We start from the raw sequence: 14964 nt of genomic DNA on the forward strand, positions 1-14964 counted from the left end.
GTAAAAAGGGAGTTTCCATCTCTTTTGTAGTCACGTTTAAGTACTGGAACATGGTGATGTCTACTCTATGCTGTCTTTTCTCAAGGCTGAACAAACCCAGTTCTCTCAGCTGTTCCCAGCTATGGCAGCCTTCCCAGTCCATTAGTCATCTTTGTGGCTCTTCTCTGGACCCTCTCCAGCCTGTACACATCTTTTTTGCGTTGTGGGGACAGAATTGAACAGACTATCCCAGGTGTGGCCTGACCAGCGCTGAGTAGAAGATGACTCACTTATCTCTGCTGTTGATGCCCTTGTTGATGCAACCCAGCATAAAGTTGGCTTGCTTTGCTGCAGCAGCACTCTGTTAACTTGTATTTGGCTTGCTGTCCACCAGGACCCCTAGGTCCCTTTCCACTGGGCTGCTCCCAGTCAGTTAGATCCCAGCTTGTGCTGCACTCCTGGATTATGTCTTTCCAGGTGCAAGACCTTATATTTGTCCTTGTTGAACTTCATATGGTTCTTGTTAGCCCATTCTTCCAGCCTATCCAGGTCTTTCAGCAGGGTGGCTCGGCTTCTAAATTCTTAAGTTTGTGTATTGTTTATACTGAAATCCCCAAATCCAAATAGTAGCTTTGGGAAAACTGAGTATTGTGCCTACAGCTTATTTTTACAGTAATATATTTCAGCATGAACAGCTTAATAATAAAGCTGTAGTAAGAATGGATAGCCCATTGACATAATAGTAGTAGTAATAATAAAATTAACTTCCCTTGCACATTATTATTTTATGTGGGGAGTAATAAACATACCTGTCAGTTTCTGGTTTTCTTCTGTGTATTTTTAATTTGTCTCTAGCCTTAAATACATACCAAGAAATGCATGAATCTTAAAAATAAAATCTTAGTGTTCACCCAGTTCTTTCAGCAAATAGGAGGTGTAGCACGTGTTTAAAAATAGCTGAAAGTGATATAGATGTTTGCCTAGGTGTATTTTATTGATAGTGACAATGGTCCTGGAGGTTTAAGAGCTGTTATATACTCCAGAAGATGCATGCAAATGTGGAAGATAGACACTTATAAGGAAATATGCCTGTTCATCCAAAAAGATGATGTAGGAAGTAAAAAGGCCACAGTCCCAGCACTCGTGCTGGAGGTCACTCGGCTTCTGTGCAAGCTCTGAAACCATTTCTCTTCATCCTTCAAGATCCCTTCTCATGGGCTGCTGTTTCCTCCTCAAACCCAAGGCAGGGCTTTTGTTTCATTTCCTCTGGCTGCTGTTAATGTGGCTGCGCCTTCCTCTTGATTCATTGATGCGTTGGAGGTAGTGTTTCCTTCATGCTGCTCTGGCCTTATGTCCTTCCTCTTCCTTTGTACCTCTCTGGCACTGTCTTGATCATTCCACGTGAAACTATATCAACAAAAAAACCCAACCCAAACGTGGCTTACTGTGTTGAACTGAGCTTGCCTAGCATGTAGCCAGGTCAAAAGCAGAGACAGTAAATGTGGGGACTGAAGAGAGAAAATCTACCTGTTTTCTGGTTGTGTGTTTCATTTGTTTCATCCAGCTGTATCCTTCCTGGGACTGAGGACAGTAAAAAGAAGGTGACAATGAGGCGGTGTCCCCTTTTGGATTCATACTGTAGGCTCATTCAAGTTTGGAATGATGAAATTCATCTCTGTCATTTTATCAGTAATGGTGAGATAGCTTTGCCAGAGACTTCTCCTTCCATCTGTTTATGAAGACAGATTGAAGGAAATGCCACATTTCTGCTAAATGAGATTATTCCTGAGGTTGGGCTTCACTTCTGCACCACAGGGGTGAATCATTTAAGAAAGGTGCAAGTTTTTTTTCTTCTTGTGCCTTGATAATTGATTAATAACCGAATTTGGGAGCAGCAAAATTTAGGTTCCCGTGGTCTATAGGCTCAGTAGAAGAAATCATTATTCTTATAAAGGGACTCTAACCTGGTTTTGGATTGGCCCCTTCTCATTGTCAGTAGAAACAGAGGAAAGATAATAATTTCCTGTATTTTTAAAGTTAGTGTTCGAAAACATCTCCTTCTAAATACAAATGCAAATGGCATTGCATGTTTCAAACTAGGGTTAAAGATCATGTGAAAAACCTTCAACTTCACTCAGAATATTTATGTTAATCAGATGAGGCCTTATAATTTGAAAATTACAAGATCTGCCAGTTCCCAAAGAAATGCTAAGACAAATCATAGAATCATAGAATGCTTTGAGTTGGAAGGTACCTCAAAGATCATCTAGTTCCAAACCCCTGCCATGAGCAAGGACACCCTCACTAAGACCAGGTTGAACAGAGCCCCATCCAACCTGGCCTTAAATGCCTCTAGGGATGGGGTTTCCACAGCTTCTCTGGGCAGCCTGTGCCTGGGCCTCACCACCCTCATAGTAAAGAATTTCTTCCTAATGTCTAACCTAAACCTGCCCTCTTTCAGCCATTGCCCCTTGTTCTGTCACTGCACTCCCTGGTGAACAGTCCCTCACCCACTTTCTTGTAGGAACCCTTTAGGTACTGGAAGGCCACAATTAGGTCACCCCAGAACCTTCTCTTCTCCAGACTGAATAAGCCCAACTCTCACAGCCTGCCTGTGAGCATAAATAAGATGGCTTATTTATGAAATAAGCCATCTTGAGAAAGATACCTACTAAAATGAAGATGAAATTTTGGTTCACTTAGAGAACAGTCCTGTCTTTGAGGAGTAGTGTTTTGATTCCTATGCAGGAAGTCTGAATGTTAAAGAAATACTGCTTTGAGCACTGACGTTTCCAGCAGAGGGAGCTTTACTATTACGTTTAGTAAAAATAAAAAGCTTTACTCAGTATTTTTCATCTGCAGTCTGAAAATAGTATGAGATTTTTTTTTCTTTATGGTGTAAATTCATGACATGTTAATATGGAACAATTTAAAAGGGGCAGAAAGGGCAAGCCCTTTCCTAGAAAGAACATTTCCATATGTGCTGTTCCAGTGTTTCATCATGGTTCTGAAATCAGAAAGTTCAATTTAAGTTAGTAAGTGTACTGTGGCAGTAATACGGAATCTGGTCTGTTCTCTGCTTTCTCTCTCCCTGATAGTAGTGAAGGATTAGCTGTGGGGAATGGTAATAGAATTTGGGTTTAATATTTCTCCAGTTTGTGGCTGCTCTGAGGATTTGGTCACACAGTATAAATTACTTCTGTGGCTCTGAAACTTACTTTGCTGTTCCAGTGACCTTGTTTCCTTGGTACAAAGAAGTGCTCAAAAGGCAAAGACTCTCCACCGATTGCTGTTCCGCACACTCAGCTGTGGATACCCCTTCCTCTCATGCTTTAGAAGGCAGTGAGATTTTTGACCCAATGACGTCTGTGCAGCAGGAGCAGGCATGCCCTGCACCATTTTCATGACAATTAAATAGTGATATACCGCTCCAATTATTGCTTGACATAGAATATTGTTGTCCTTCTCAATCTTTTCACAAGGTTTCCTAGCAAATTTTCAAGTTTTAATTAGTACTCATCTAGCTTTTCCTTTGTCACTTACATGCAGAAGAAAAACAGGCAGGGAATAAAATTCCAGGAAAACTTCTTTTCCCCAAAGAAACACTTATTCTTCGTATTTCCCTTTTCAAGCATGATCTCATCAAGATTTCCAAGATTCATAGTCTTCCCTGTTGTGATGGCGTGCCAGGGATGGACACACCAAGAATCTTTATTGCTTTGGAGAAGCTCTCATTCTTTTTCCTGGCACAGACAATCCATTAATTGGTCAAAATACAAATGTGGAAAGATGATTATTCTGTCACAAGATAACATAGTTACAGTGTTCTCTGTATTTAATACAGGGCTGATCTGGTAGCCAAACAGAATGCTGAAACCTATTCTGTTATTGTTCCAGCCTCTTTTTATACACAAAGTAGGATTGGTTTAAAAAGGTCTAGTCTATCAACTTTAGGGTCATACACTGGTTACACTACATGTGCAGGTAACCAGAAATTAAGATGAGACTTTTGTACTTGGAAATGCATGTATATATAATAATTGTGTTCTTGAATTAATTGCAGTATGTATACTGCCATAATTTTTTTATCAGCTGATATTTTGTGTATGTGTGATCAGGGAATTATTTTGTGGCAATGTTAAAAAGCACATTGCATACTGAACCTTTCAAAATTATTTTCTGAATGTATTTCAGTCCTTCACTGCCTGTTTTTAAATTGTGTTTTATTTTGTTATCAATAGATACATTGATCAGTTGGCACATTTTAAAATTAATAAAGCATTGCTTTTTGGTGGTGATGTCATTTGACTGTCACTTGGCTAATACAAAGCAGGTTATAATATATACATATATATCAGCATATTTGTTCTTAACTTTGCCTGTACATTTTCAGAGACAGATGTATATACTTTTGGACTTGGACAATATGGGCAGCTGGGACACGGTACTTTTATTTTTGAAACTTCATTACCAAAGTCTGTGAAACACTTGAGGAGGCATAAAATATGTAACATTACATGTGGAGAAAATCATACTGCTGTAATTGCAGGTATGTAAGTGAAAGATTCTGAAATACACTTTCAGTGACTCTGCATTATATTGTAAAAGCCTTCCCTATAAAATGAGCAGTAGAAGATGAAATATGCAGACTTCCTCATTCTAAAGGTTAAGTGAGCTAGTGAGAAAGCCAGATTTGATATCAGGAATTTCTGTTTCACAGCCATGCTATGCATAGTTCTGTACATGGTATCTCCAGGGAATCGTAACCTAATAAAGCTGTGCTAACAATATGCCTGTGTAAAAGCTTCTGTTTTGCTATATGGTTTCAATCTTAGTGTTCTGCTATTCTTGGGGCTGAAAATAATTAATCAGGTTTTGGTTTTGAAAGAGAAATATTCCTTGCTTGTATGGCCTGTTACTTTTGTTTTAAATAGTTTTGTACTGAATCTTTGTTATTAATAATATCTTTATATATATATATACAGAGAATGGCCTCATGTTTACTTTTGGAGATGGGCGACACGGGAAGTTAGGACTTGGAGAAGACAATTTTACAAACCAGTTTGATCCCACGCTGTGTTATAATTTCTTGAGGTTCACAGTCCTTCTGGTAAAATTTTTGTTTATCCTTCTCAGACAGCAAAGTATTTATATTTTATGAAAAATGTTAATAATGAGAGTTGAAATGTCATTATAGAATTATTCTTCTACAGTGTTTAATTAGTAGGCAGCATAAATTGAAAGAAAAAGGAAATTATATTTACTTATCACACTGTTCATTTAGTTTAGAATGTACTTGACTTGGACTACTTGGGCTACTACTATTACTAGTTTAGTCCTTAGAACAGGTGGTAGCCTATACAATTAAAAATAATTATTGCTTTTAGATTGGCAATAGGGAAGAAACTAATATCTGTTCTGAAAACACCAGTGTGATATCTTTTTAATTTTGATTATTTATATAGTGGGATATCTGTTAAATCTTAAGAAAACATCATGATTTTGAATCCAAATAGATTGATAAAGAAGAAATAATGCTTTCTTTTAAGGGAATTGTTTTCATCTGTATCCTGAGGAGTTTAAAAAATAGATATCACAGAATTGCCAGCATCAAAAACGCAAACATGAATCGGGATCAAGCAAAATTTGGGACAAATGTCTGTGGGCCATTTCTGTTTGGTTACTGAATTTAGAATCTTGGGAAGTTTTATCAGAAGTGGTAAAGGATTTTATCGTTTTAGAAAGTGAAACATTTGATCTTTATGTAATTACACTTTGTCTAATGGAGGGTGTAGGACTTTGCATTACTTTATGTTGATTTTGTGATTAAATATCTAGGGTTTTTTATCACTGAAGTTATCAGTGTTGCCTACATTTTGACTTGCATCAAAATAATTGTCTCCAATCCTTTCAAAATCGATGGACATATCTTTGCTTGCTTCTGTGTCAGTAATTTGACAGAGATATCTTTTGTTCTGTTCAATACAAGTATGTTGTATTTAAGTAAGAAGAAATTAACATAGATACCTAGTCATTAGTAATTGTGATTATGAACTTTTATCTTGTTGTCATTAGGTGCTAAATTTAATAGAATTTCACATCTCTTATTATGTTTTTCTTATAATTTAAGTCCCTAGATGTGATTGTAATTAAATTAGATCTTCATATCGATGCTTAAACATTAAATAAGCAGACCTTTTTTGCTGCTGCTGCAGGTTGCTTGTGGTGGTTGTCACATGCTAGTTTTTGCTGCTCCAAGACCTAAAGGATCTGAAGAAATACACTTAGAAGATTCATATGAGAGCCATTTCACTACTACTATCTCTAAAATGAGTGGAGACTCAATACTAACAAACACCTTACAGCAAACATCTGCACGAATACGACGTCGAGAGAGGGTAAGTTCAGAGCTCTTTAGAGTTGCCTTACTTGTTTTAGAAAGCACAGTACCTTGCTTTTAGGAAGAAAAAAACTTTTAAGATAGGTACTGGTCATGTTTTACTTGTTTGTCTTTATGAAAAAGACTTAAATTGTTTTCTATTTTTTATTCTGAAATGCAGAGCCTGTTCCTTTAATTTAAAAAAAAATCTTAGAAATATTTAAAAAAAACCCCAACCTAACTCTTTTGGTGTCCCCACTGAGTCCTTCAATATGTTAAAGAAATTTGTAGTTTAAAAAATATGAAAGGGCAAAGTTTCACAATCAGCTTAACTCGACCCTAACATCCTATAGGTACTTAAAATAGTGTTTTCTTCTCCCTTATCTCCACTACACATTTCATGTGCTGGAAGATTTCACTTATCTATCTGAGAACTTACTTTACTACCAAAACACATTTATTTTCTAAAAATATATTGATATATTAGTGTTATTTGAGAAACTGAAATTTTCATTTTATATAAAAATAAAAAATATTTTTTAGCGAAGAATCAAAGAATGGGTTAGGTTGGAAGGGCCCTCAAAGCCCATCTAGTTTCAACACCTTCTGCTAGCCCAGGTTTTCCAAAACCCCATCCAGCCTGGCCTTGGACGCTGCCAGGGAGGGGGCAGCCAGAGCTTCTCTGGGCAGCCTGTGCCAGGGCCTCACCGCCCTCACAGGGAAGAATTTCTTTCTCATATCTAATCTAAACATTCTGTCTTTTAGTTTTAACCCATTACCACTTGCCCTGTCACTCCTTGTTCTTGTAAACAGCCCCTCTCCAGCTTTCCTGTAGGCCACTTCAGATACTGGAAGGCCGCTATAAGGTCTCCCTGGAGCCTTCTCTTCTCCAGGCTGAACAAGCTCAACTCTCCCAGCCTGTCTTTATAGGAGAGGTGCTCCAGCCCTCTTCATGGCCTCCTCTGGACTCACTCCTTTGTCTATATTTTAAGATTGCTTGAGATTATTGTGTAGAAATGACCTAAAATATCCCTCTATATGTCTCCACTTTTTATAAATAATTAAAATTTTCAAGAAATTTTGCTCATGCCCTGCATGAGAAGTTTCAACATCATGTCATCAACTAAAAGGAAGTAACACAGTTAAGTATAAGAGGCTACTTACATTCTTTACTCTTATTCTCAATTTTTTTTCTTTAAATGTTCTAAAGGAAAAGTCACCAGAGCAGTTCATTCGAATGGCACAAACCCTGCCTCCACTGGGAGAAGGCTTCCTAAAATCTTCATTGCCTGTGACTAGCAACACTAGCCCGCTCTGTTTTTCTGCAACAAGTCTTCCTAAAGCTGCACCTATGAAGGGTAGATACCACAAAAAAGGTGAAGTGTCCCCACATTTTGTTGCTGTTTTCTGAGAACTATTTTGTTTCCTCTCATTCATAAACAAATACTCAGTTTGAAGATGAAAGATGGTTTAAATTCAGTCTTACCTCAAGAGGGTTTGTCAGAATACAGCCATGAAGTTTGAGAAATGTGTACAAGAAATTGCCTCAGGCTTGGTTCATGTATGGAAAACATGCTTGAAGGGTTGAGTGAAAGAAAACTTTTGAATTATAGCTGAGTTTCCTCAAGCCTGTAGAAATATGACTTCATGAAAATACTGTAAGATAAGTAACCACTTTCTCCATTAAAAAGAAAAAAAATTATTAAGAACAGTCATAAAGACACAGGAAGACCTATGAGAGACCTTAGATAAGAAAACTGGTCTACTAATTCTTACAGGAGCTTTCTTCGCATGGCAATGCAAAAGGACTCTTCACTCTCTGTTACCTAAGGTAACAAGGATTTGCAATATCCCCACTAATGCAGAAGCCTGGATAACAGTGACACTGATGCACTGCTGACTTCTGCACAGATTCTCTAGTGCAGTTCTGGACTTCATCTGCATTGCTGAGCATGAACTATTTCCTGAGAAGAACAGTGCTGAAGAGTGCAGAATGCAGTGCTTCTGTATAAGAGTAGCTCAGATTTATTAGATAGATAAATATAATTTGAAACTAATTAACTCAGTTGAAATTAAGATTTGTAGAGCTGTCAGCACATCCGTTAGCATTTCTGGTTCCAGGAAAACAATGCAGTAAAATTTGAATTGCCTGTGGAGTCTTCTGAAGTCTAAAACCTCAGGTTTTGTGCCATATGAAAGTGGTCATATACCTGATCAACTTGGCATGAACCTGAAAATTATGTAGGTGCCCTTTTGTGAGGCTGCATTGAAGCGAAACTCACTGTCTCTCCATCCATTACACAGATAATATGCAATGCAGATAGTATGACTGCAGGTAATTTAGTCTCTAACTGGTACACTATAATTAAAGAGATTATCCAAAAGTGGCTTTGCTCTCTGCAATATTTACACTTTGAAAACCTGCAGAAATGGTCAGAGCTCTGCAGTGCACTGAGGTCAGATTGCTGAGCTACCTCTAATTGTATGCTGACAAAAAGGAAACAGAACTGTTTCGGCTGTGCCTTAGGCTGGGGGAATGAGGATTCTAAGGACTTCAGTCCTATGTCAGTAAAATAGAGATAAACTTTGTTTTTCAAGAGTGGGGTGTTCTGCTTGCTATATATTGCTTTTTTCATATGGTGTTTGTTTACTTCCCCCTATTTTACCTTAAAGAAGAGAATCATCAAAAAGATAAACCCAGTGAAAGCTCTGCAGAAGAAGATTCAGAAAATGAAAATAACGACAGAAACCTTGGAGATACAAGTGACATCCTAAATATGGTAATGTATTCCACTGAAGAATCTGTAATTCAATTGGGTTTATGCAGGGGAAGAACAGAGCAGCTGTTTCAAGTTCTAGTACAGAACTCCCAGCTAGCCCAGAACATCCTATGTGGCATCAAGAAGTACTGATACACTGTTGAATGAGCATGCATCATTATCTGGTGCTAAAGTTGGCGTTCATTTTCCAAGTACTGTTGTAGTATGAGACTGCAGCAGCCCAGGTAGTGCAGCCCTTCTGCATCCTTTAGCTCTGCATATGAGAACAGAAGGGAGAGGGATGCTGGATACCACATGGTGATGTCTATCTCTGACCTGCCTCATCTTGATTATTTCCAAGAGAGAAAACTGCAGGAAATGAAGCAGAGAGCTGTCTTTTCCTCTTCCTAGAAAAGCTTTTCTAGTACAGGTGGATTGTGTTAACAGGAAGACCAAAATGCAGACATTTTGATTATTTGGTGACCCCCAAGCATGTTCCTTCATATTTCTTCTATTTAAAAAAATGTATTTGCCATATCACTTGTGCACCTTTCCAAAACATTCTGTTCTCCCACTCAGCAGGTGGGGCATGTCCCAGCCTCAGTGCAGTGCACTGGAAAGAGTGCTGGGTTTTGTCTTTTTTTTTTTACCTTCAGTGGAGTGGAAAGAGATAAGCAACTCACTGTGGACTCAGCTCAGGATATGTTGTCAGTTACACTGGAGGGATCGCACATTTTACAGGAATTATTACTTGTTTGTACTTTACTTAGTAATTTAACAATCTGTTCATGCATGCCATTTATTTAAGAGTTATAAAACTGTTTTCACTTACAAGAAAAAAGATGTTTTCAGATATGATGCATAACATGGCCTTCATTAACTTACTGGGGCATTATTTGTAGTACATTGCACGCTGTTTGTGCCAGACTTCCATCTCATTTTTGTACCCATTTTTTGTGATTCAATTTTAAAACATTTTTCACAGTGAAAGAGTAAATTTGAAAAAAGTCTGTCAGGCAAACTTGTTAAAATACAAAGAAAAATGTGTGCTCTTCTTGAATCTGAATGAAAGTAATCTGTTACAGCATAGTTACTTTGATTTTTCTGAACTGTGGCATCATACATCTTATTGGAAGTGTGACACAAAGAGGAAAAACCTTTAAATGTCATATTGGTGATACAAATTCTTGGGCATCAGAAACCAGAGCTGCCCATGCTTACTGTGTTGAAAAAGAATATGATGGGTAAACCATAAGCAGTTAAGAGACAGCAGCAGAGACCATTAAGGGAAGGGATGACCAAAATCTGGCTGTACTTGCCCACCTCACAGTATTCTACATTGCCTTGCCTTTTCTTTTTGTTCTTTATATAGAAGAAAGACTTTGGGTTCCAATGAAAATTTCTGCTGTTTAGTGTTTCCCTGAATGTGTTCTTTTGAGGCTGTGGTGTCAATCTGGATGGTAGGTCGCAGGTTGCGATGATAAGGGAGTAAGGTGTTTGTAGCCACAACTTCATGGTGAGTGGAAGGTGGATCTAAAATGTGCTTGCAGGCTGTTAAGGGAGAGCACTCACCTTTCAGTCTCTACAGACAGTTTAGATGTTGGGCATATAAGCTGGCTACTACCTTTCTCTCTTTACAAAGAGTAAATGAGGGAATGAGAATGAAATAGCTGAGTTGAGTGATGATACAGATTTGTCTCAACCTGACTGCAATAGTATTAAAATGTTCATATAACAGCTGTGTTTAGTAGAGCTGGGCTTTGATGCTGCTTTCATTATTAGTTATGTTTTGGTTTTTAATAAAGATCTTATTCTTTGCAGACACATGCAATGAAATTGAATCCCAGTGACCAGTCTTTACAGCTATCACCACTACAAAAACAAAAGGTACTGTAACTAATTGCATATGTACACATATACGTATGTTTAGAAGTTCTATAATTCTTGCATTATTCTTGCACTTTATTGGTTTACTTTGAGTTTTAAAAAAGCTAGGCAAATTTTATAGGCCTCCTCTTGATGATTTTATGATTGTCCATGAGGTAAAAGTCTAAGAAGCTGACAGATGTCAGAGAGAATTTGTGCATGCCAGTAGAACTCCCCATATCCATCCATAGTTGGAAATGAGAGTATATAATACTTCACCAGTTTAAGGAACAAAAGATTTTGTAACTTATGCTGATAACACACATTTCTACAGGTTTGCTGGTATTAAAATATTTTAACTGACTTTTGGGACACAATGCAAGTGAAGATTTTATTAACAGGAATTCACCATGGAGTCTGTTTAAAGGAGCAATAATACTGTTTTAATTATGAAATTATTCATAATTCTATATCACTCCCAGAGCGATCCCAGCATTTCAGCATGCTGTTATATTTCAGTATAATTTTACATTTTAAAAACTGGTTTCATAAATTTTGTTTCATAAATGTAAAGCTTAAAGCAGGAAGGCAACAGTTTTTCAGACGTCTTAGAAAAAGCCTAACAGTGAGTGCATCAGAAGCTGCTGACCCAAGGGGGAAGGTGGAGGAAGGCATGAGAGACCTGTGGTTCTTTCCTTCTATTCGCACAGCCTCACACTTTGCATGTGCTCTTGCTTATGGGACATGATACTGGCTGCACAGTTCTTCTTGCTTTCACTATGTCTGCTTGGGTAGTGAAAAGGAATAGTAATGCATTTATCATCAACATAATGTTACATTCTAATATGTGCATTTGTAAATTCATTTCATGTGACTCTACCTTTTCTGCTGTCTTTTCGACCCCTTATACAATTTTTTTTTCTGTTTCTTGTTCAGATGTTTTTGTAACCTTTTTCTTTTGCTGTCATTTGTCCTTAATGCTTTCCTTCTTTCTTTTTAATTTTCTGCTTCTCATGTGGAATAGAAGAACAAAAAAAATGTGAAACTGAAAAGAGATGGTAAGGGTGGGCTGAAAAACCAGCATTCTGATTTCATGAAAGAGGGCTCAAAACTAGACTCTGGCTCTTTACAAAAACAGTCTTCACTTTCAGAATCACCAGGAAAAGACTTAGAAAAAAGTGGTGCCTTTGTAGGGAAGCCTGTGGCTAAAAAAAGTACAGCGAAAGGTAAATCTGAGAATGCACAGAGTGTTAGTACTTTGAAAAGTGACGGCCAACAAATTACTAGGGACAAGTGCAGATTAGTGAAGAGGGAAAAAGAACATGTGGGAAATGCTGAACTCGTCACTGAGGAAGTACCTTATCACCTTCCCACTGAAAACAAAGTTCTGACTGAAAAAACAAATTCTTCCAATAAAAAGTCAAAAGCTGTTAAATCTAAGCAAACCCTTAAAATAGATGTAGTTCCTTCTGCATCTAGAAGGCCCCAGGCTGATTCATTAAGTGTACAAAAATGCAACCCTGTTAAAGGACAAGGAAGTCACGAAGCAGGAGAAAGTCAAAACAAAATAAAGGATGTTGTTGAAAAATCTGATAAATGTGAAAGAACATGCATCAGAGAAGAAAGTAGTGACAAGCAGAGGGGCTTAAAAAAAAAGGATCAATTTTTAAAACAAATAGCTGTAACTATGTCATCATCTTCATCTGAGGAAAGGAGTAATGAATTTGCAAAATATGTACCTAAGACTAGGGAAAAAGAACAGGTTCACTGTGAAGGGAGAGAGGTCCAGAAGGCAAAGAAGACAGTAGAATATGTGGAAGATTTGGATTTTGAAAAGGATGACAATGGGAGTGAAGCATTTCCAGCTACAAACAATGAGAAAGAATGTGTAGAAAAGACTGATATAAAAAGTCTGAGTGAGGCAGAAACAAACTCTGAGGCTGAATCTGATGAAGACAGGCAGTCAGAAGTTCAGAGCGAGGAGAAATCTAATCAAGAGCAGGAGAGTGAAGGCAGTGAAAAGGGTGAAAGTGAGAAAGAAGAGTTGGGTGAAGCAGTTGACAGTGAAGGTGAACTAGGGGAGGAAGATGAAGAGAGTGAGATTAAAGAAGATAGATACGATGTTTCAGTAGAAAAAGATGAAAGCAAGGAGGAAAAAGATAATGAGGAAGAAAGTAAAAGAGAGGAATCACAGGCTGAGCGACATGGTAAGAATGAGGTTGTAGAAGAAGTTGAAGAGATTGATGAGGAAGATGGCAGAGATGAAGATGAGGAAGGCAGGTTGATGAAGGAAGAAGAAATGCTAAGTGCAGGAGAAGACAAGGATATGGAGGAAGAGGAGGAAGAGGATGCAAAAGAGGAAGACACCAAAAAAGAAAAGGAGGAGCAGGTCAAAAGTGAGGAAAGAGATGAAAATGAGGAAGGAGGTGAAGATAGAGAGGGGGAGGAAGAAAAAGAGATAGAGGTAGGAGAGGAAGGTGAGGATGAAAAAGAAACTGAAGAAGAAAACAAAGAAAATGAGAGTGAAAAAGACAAAGAGGGTGAAGAGGAGGAGTTAGAAGAATCATTGGCAGAAAGGGAAGAAGATGAGGTACCTGAAAAAGAACAGGAAGAGGAAGATGCAAATAGGACTAAGGAGGTGGGACAGGATAGAGTGGAAGAAGAGGGAGAGAATGAAGTGGAAGATGAAAGAGAAGAGGAGAAAGAAGAGAAAGAGGAAGGAGAAGAGGCAGAAGCAAAAGGAGAAGAGGGGAAAGAAAAAGAAGAAAAGGAGGAAGAGGAGTGGGAAAATGAAGAAGGAGAAGAAGAAGGAGAGGGAGGAGGGGTGGAAGAAGAAGAGGGAAGAGGGGTGGAAGAAGGAGAGGGAGGAGGGGTGGAAGAAGAAGAGGGAAGAGGGGTGGAAGAAGAAGAGGGAGGAGGGGAAGAAGAAGGAGAGGGAGGAGGGGAGGAAGAAGAAGAGGGAGGTGGGGGGGAAGTAGAGAGAGGTGGGGAGGAAGAAGAGGGAGGAGGGGAGGAAGAAGAGGGAGGAGGGGTGGAAGAAGAAGAGGGAGAAGGGGAGGATGAAGAAGAGGGAGAAGGGGAGGAAGAAGATGAAGAAGAAGGAGTGGAAGAAGAGGGAGAGCAGGAAGAGGGAGCGGAGGAAGAAGAGGGAGAGCAAGAAGAGGGAGAAGAGGAAGAAGAGGAAGAAGAGGGAGAGCAGGAAGAGGGAGCAGAGGGAGAAGAGGGCGAGCAGGCAGAGGGAGTGGAGGAAGAAGAGGGAGAGCAGGAAGAGGGAGTGGAGGAAGAAGAGAGAGAGGAGGAAGAGGAAGAAGAGGAAGAGGGAGGGGAGGAAGAAGGGGAAGAGGGTGAAGAAGGGGAAGAGGGTGAAGAAGAAAAAGAAGAGGAGGAACAAGAAGGGCAAGAGGAGGAGGAGGAAGAAGGAGAAGCGGAGGAAGGGGATGTGGAAGAGGAGGAAGAAGAGGAGGAAGAAGGAGAGAAAGAGCAAAGAGCAAAAGATAAAAGAAAAACTAACAGTAATAAGCTTCCACAAAAGAAAAGCGAAACCAGGAAGCCAGGGAAGAAGGAAAGTATTGCTTTACCAAACAGCTCTAAACAAAAAATGAAATCCAAACAGCATGTAGCAAATGGTTTACATAAGTCAGAACAATTTTGGAACAATGTGCTACCTCATTATTTAACACTAAAGTAGCAGAGACTACTGGACATGCATTTTAAGCCTGTTCAGGAAACTTTGGAACTATGGCAGATTGATTTTTAATACTTAATTATTTTTTAATGTGGTCAAGATACATGATTATGCATATGCTTAAAGTGCCAATTTCTTGAAAGTGACTAAAGAAATGTTTAGGTTTGGGAAGCTTTTATATGAATTGTTGATAGTTATTTACACAGTCATCTTTATCATGTATGACAGAAAGGTATAAAAAAGTAATTGCTGAGGAGGCAAAATGTATTTGCCTGTTAATTAAATTATGATGTCAT

The 14964-nt window shown here is 38.5% G+C and overlaps 1 protein-coding gene across 1 annotated transcript in view; it reads left to right on the forward strand.

Annotated features, from left to right (window-relative positions):
• Nucleotides 1-14964, forward strand: part of RPGR (retinitis pigmentosa GTPase regulator) — a gene marked incomplete at its 5' end in the record, with an annotated part of 60215 nt that overhangs the window by 27245 nt on the left and 18006 nt on the right. Inside the window, 7 exon segments of the mRNA XM_084279552.1 lie at nt 4373-4528; nt 4965-5089; nt 6195-6377; nt 7569-7734; nt 9032-9138; nt 10939-11004; nt 12008-13867. Of these exon segments, the coding sequence (XP_084135678.1) occupies nt 4373-4528; nt 4965-5089; nt 6195-6377; nt 7569-7734; nt 9032-9138; nt 10939-11004; nt 12008-13867 (2663 nt within the window).

This window comes from Gallinula chloropus (genome assembly GCF_964237585.1).
Source record: "Gallinula chloropus genome assembly, chromosome: 1".
Classification (NCBI taxonomy): Eukaryota; Metazoa; Chordata; class Aves; order Gruiformes; family Rallidae; genus Gallinula; species Gallinula chloropus.